Source organism: Crocodylus siamensis, chromosome 6 (genome assembly GCF_052110815.1).
Source record: "Crocodylus siamensis isolate JL-2025a chromosome 6, ASM5211081v1, whole genome shotgun sequence".
Classification (NCBI taxonomy): domain Eukaryota; kingdom Metazoa; phylum Chordata; order Crocodylia; family Crocodylidae; genus Crocodylus; species Crocodylus siamensis.
Window position 1 is genome coordinate 47,581,530 of NC_143400.1, and position 5,427 is coordinate 47,586,956.

The window sequence follows — 5,427 nt, forward strand, 5'->3', positions numbered from 1 at the left end:
ACACAAAATGAGGTCCTCCCACAGCATCAATCAGTCAAGTTGCATCCAACTCTATGAAGTCATGTTCATTTGCTGAGGGTCTAGCTCTAAAAGTCAAGGTCTAGTTCTTCCCTCTGATGCATCAGTTTTACACAGACAGTTCACGCTGTGAGCTGCAATGGCACTACTCCTGCTTTAGAAGCCTGAAGAAAAGACTTGGCCGTGGTTTGCTGATGGTCATGAAATGGCTCTAAGAACAATCCAGTGCACTTTGGTAGACACTATGCTGTCAAAAACATCCCTGACACTGCCCAAGAACTGCAGAGTGAGAGCAAGTTCATTGGCAAAGGATGGGCACCTGGTGGTCAGTGAAGAACAGACAGTGAGCCAGTTTCCTCAGAGCAGCAAGGATCTCTTTGTTCCTCATGCTGTAGATGATGGGATTCATTGTGGGGGGCACTACTGAGTATGTGACACCCACAGTGAGATCCAGCCCTGAAGTACTGTGGGAGTTAGGTTTGAAGCATTCAAATGTGACAGAAAAGACAAACAAAGAGACCACAATGAGATGAGGGAGGCAAGTGGAGAAGGCTTTATGCCGACCCTGCTCTGAGGGGATTTTCACAACTGTGTTGAGGATCTGAATATAGGATGCAACAATGAGAATAAAACAGCCAAAAAATATAAAGAAAGTTAAAAACATCAGACAGAGTTGCCTAAGATACATGTCCCAGCAGGAGAGCTTCAGGACCTGGGGAATTTCACAGAAAAAAAAGTCAACTACATTACCTCCACAGAAGGTGAATGCAAACAAGTTCCAAGTGTGCATGATAGAGTTGAGTATCCCTACTACCCAAGCACTGGATGCCATTTGGACACATGCTCTTCTGTTCATGATCATCTCATAGTGCAAGGGCTTGCAGATGGCAATGTAGCGGTCGTATGCCATGATACTGAGAAGACCAAAATCGGTTCCCTCCAAGAAAACAAAGGAAAATACTTGGGTGGCACACCCGAGATAGGAGATTGTTCTGATGTTCAGCAAGGAGTTGACCATGGCTTTTGGGATGATGACACAGATGGCTCCAATGTCCACGACGGACAAGTTCATGAGGAAGAAATGCATGGGGTTGTGGAGATGGTGGTCAAGGACTACAGCAATGATGATGAGAAGGTTCCCCAACAGGGCTACGAGGTAAATCACTAGGAACATAACAAAATACAATATCTGCAACTCCCGAGCATCAGAGAATCGCAGGAGGATGAACTCAGACACAGAGCTTTGGTTCAACATTTTCTTTCTTGTCACATTGTGGGCTGCCTGAAGAGGGAATGACAGATATAAGAGCCCAGGGTTAGATTCATCACAAAATGGTCCACCTATAAATACCTATTGAATCTCCTAAAGACAGAACCTCCCTGATGTTACACACTTGCCTGCATTAAGCTCCCGCTGATTTCCATTAGGTGCACTCAAGTTGAAACACCATTCTGAGTTTGCCTTTTTCTTTACTCCCAAACTTAGCCAAGACTAAGCAGCCACATTTTGTTCAGTGAGCTTACTCCCAGTTAACATATTGCCGGGGAGGATCATTTGAGCCCAAAGATATAAGAGCATTTTCACCTAGAGGAGATTCACAGACCAACAGTACCATTGACTTTGGAGGACAGGAGAGATCTGTATGGAGAAATAGAATAACAGTCTCCCCATTTAACAAATGGTAAGCCACAGCAACTTGGGCCAGACCCTGATCTACCCTATCAACATCATTTCCTGCCAACCTAGACCATTTGTATTCTGAGAAAAGAAACAGAAAAAAAGACAAGCAGATAAATATCTATGTTAGATGAATATTATTAATGAATCAGAGATAAATAAGAAACAAAGCTTCCCTCCTCGCCCCCCCTTCTGTTTCTTTTATTTTTTCTTTTTCACTGCTCTAAGTTAATTCTCTGCATCGGGTGTCTATCACGTTCTGGTTACTTTTTTGTGCCTTTCCTTTTTCTGTTGGTATTCTGCCCTTTGTATCTGATATTAACCATTGCCCTGCACCACCACAAGGCTACCCAGCATGGAGGCCCTCAAAGAAATATATTCCACATAGAGGGATAATATGCAAGGGAATGAAACTTCAAAGTAGCTTAAGTTTTATTGGGTACAGTCCAGTTTGGACAGAAGCAAAACCAAACCAGAGTGAAGCTGCTCTGTTGTGAGTAAAAGGGCCAATCCTTTTCACAATAGTGTGCCTTAGATAGCCACATAACTCAGTTTTTCCCTTATGTCCCTACTGCATGCGTATAGTACGCTGCACCACACCCACATGGACATCCCAGCAGAACAGGTTGATCTTGCACATGCATCATACCAGGCAAGTCCTGACAAGTGAGACACAGAATAATATGACTAGCAAGTATTTTATACTAACTCTTAGCCCAAGAGCTTATGGAGCAAGAAAATATGGGGTATAGTTTCCCCCACCCCAAGCAGATTTGATACTCATTCTGCCACTTTTCAGTACAATTTTCTAACAAGCAGGTGATATAAGTGGCATAAAAATGTTCAAAATGAAATGAGGTTTGACCCCAACTGTCTACATATGGGTCTAATGAAGTTCAATGTAACAGCTTTGAACATTAGTTCATTTTAAAGTAGATGGATAACAGGATTTAAGTTGCAGTAAGGAAGATCAGGTTATATATTAGGGATCGTGTTTTCACTAGAAGGGTAGTAAAACAATTCATCATCCTACGCGGGGAAGTTGTGGAATCTCTCTTCTTAGAGGTTTTTAAGACCAGGCAAGAGAATGACTTGGCTCAGATGATATAGTTGGGGATGATCCTGATTTCAGCAGGGATTGGACAAGATGACAACCCCTTCCAACCCTCAACTTCTATGATTCTATGACAGACAAAAAGACAAGAGAGGCAGACACATTGAAAATCTATACTTTTAGCAGTCCCCCTCCCCCTCCACATGCTCCCTGCTCCATTTCTTTCTCTACCTGTTTCTCATCTGCCCTATTTTTCACGGCTTCAGTTATTCCTCAGTTATGCCTTTCTGTCTTTCACCATTGAACTGACCAGGGCTCGGCAATATCCCACATATACTCTTTAATCCAGGTTACCAGTGTTTAGGTACAATGTAGAAAATCGTCTTTAGACTTAATACATTGTAGACATCTGTGAATCACCTTTATTATTTCCCCTCACTTTCCACCACACATAACCAGGAGAAAAGCAACCTTATCCAGCAAAGTGATGTAGTGCAACAGGACTACCCCAGTTGCTTGAAAGCTAAGGCAGAACTCCTGTAATCTAAACTAAAGTAGCCACAGTTTATTTTGGTTCAATCTACATTAGACAGGACACCAGCCAAGGTAAAATTGTTCACATAAGGGCTTAGTGAAGCTCATCTAAAGCATATGAAGACTTAAAAAATGACTTGGATGCCACCAGGGTGTTACAGGTAGGCAAGCCCTCAATTTTCACTTTTGAAAATTTTCTGACAACAAAAATCTGGAAAGAAAATGTATGGCTCTTGAATGGTTGCCAAACAAGCCATGGGATCAGAGGGTCATAAGAACCTAGGGCCCGAGGGCACCTAGTAAAGTCACCCATGTACCCCACTCCTCAAACTAGGATATCGTGCCTAAAGCATCCCCGTAAAAAAGGTATTACATCCCTTATGTAATCCAAAAATCTCTAAAAACAGCAGCAAACTTACTGTGCTTCTATGTGTGGAACCATCCATGTTGATATGTGTTTCTTGTTCCAAAACCAGAGTTCTTAGAATCAATCTATCTATCTATCTATCTATCTCTCATTCTCTAGCCCTGTTAATCAAACTATATAAGTAGTTATCGTCATTCAGGGAACATTTTAAAGTCCATCTTCTGAAATATTTTGAGATTGCTTCCTGCCTGCAAAGGATAAGTTTAGTCAAGCTCTGTGCTGTGAAAGAATATTTACCAATGTCTCGTCCAATGCGCTTCCAGGTAGGCAGTCCCCAGACACTTGATCAATGCCCAAATAAAGGTAGCAGGTGAAATAGACAAATACACCAGGCACTTGATGAGGAGCCAGGATTAGAGTTGGGTAGGAAACATTCTGATGAAACAGCATTCTGGCCCCAAAAGTCGGCTCTCCATTTTTCATGCATGTTGTTTTAAACACCTTTGGTCCAAGATTGATTTTTCCTATATATAAGCCAGGGTCCCTACACCACTCTAAGCCTCCTTGTTATGTATCAGACAAGCCTATTACACTGCCCTGGATACAAGGGTTTTCATCCCCTTGGCCACACAGCACCAGACTCCTTTAGAACAAGTAATAAGGTGTTGCAAAGATCCCAAATTCCCAGATTCCCAAATTCACCCTATATGGCTATTTCTAAGCCCACATATACAGATTCACAGATTCACATGTAAGTTGAGGACTGGAAGAGACCTTGTATACCATCCCTGCTACTGAACACCGTGCTCAGCTCTCTTTTTCTCACTGAATTGTTTCAGCCCAGAAGACAGGGCCTTTCTAATAGTCACTGAATAATACAGCTGTTATACTGCCACCCTTCATGCTTCTCTGATAAAAAGTAGCAAAAGGAAAGTTATGCATCTTGAGGCAGCAGCAGTATTTGGGTCAACAGAATGATCCCTGGAGATACCATTAGCTTATGTTCCTGCCCTTCTACCTCATTCCCATACACGTACCTGCAGCACAACAGTTGATTGTGTGAGTATGTGCATCTTCCATGCATATCTTGGTTCCCATGCCTGGATGGGTTGTGTGTCTCCTTGCCTTGGGGATGACGATCCATGTTTGGTTGCCATCTTTCAGGGGTGTTTTGGGCAATGAGATGTGCACAGTTCCTGAGCCTTCACACTTCCATCCCTGCATGATGGACCCTTTACCAACTGGGTTTCCCCTCAGAGATCCAATGGCTGCCTACTGAGCTTGTGAACCCCAAGGCACTTTTTGACAATACTACCAACACAGTAATGTCAGGTTCCTAACCTCAGAGAACTCCATTCTCTGAACCCTGAGCACAGGAAGATGTCCAACATCTGAGAGGGGCTGTGAGTTCAGACCAATGTCTCTCTTCAGCATTTTCCCTGATCTCTCCAGGCAGTTCCCCCTAAGAGTCTAACTTTTCTTAATTATCCTTCATCTCACCTAACTCCAATGAGCCAAAGAAGCATACATGATTTTCCTTTTTTGGTCCAAGTACTGAATTTTTAGATATTACAATGCCTAAAATGCTTCACTGGATGTCACCCTAAGTATTTCAGAGCACTGTCTATATTAACTTTCAGTACCTTCCGCATCACAGCAGCACTTTTGAATAATCCACCCAGTATATTTCTGCTTCTCATTAGAATAACCAGAGAGAGAGTTATAGGCCTACTGGAGCTGGCCTTTTTGACTCCTTGAATTAGCTCAGATTCTCCC

The 5,427-nt window shown here is 42.7% G+C and overlaps 1 protein-coding gene across 1 annotated transcript; it reads right to left on the bottom strand.

Moving 5' to 3' along the window:
* Positions 1-316: 316 nt before the first annotated feature.
* On the bottom strand, positions 317-1,273 carry LOC149862683 (olfactory receptor 14A16-like). Its single transcript, XM_090053158.1, has one exon. It carries the CDS (start codon positions 1,271-1,273, stop codon positions 317-319), a length of 957 nt encoding a protein of 318 aa, XP_089909284.1.
* Positions 1,274-5,427: the final 4,154 nt, after the last annotated feature.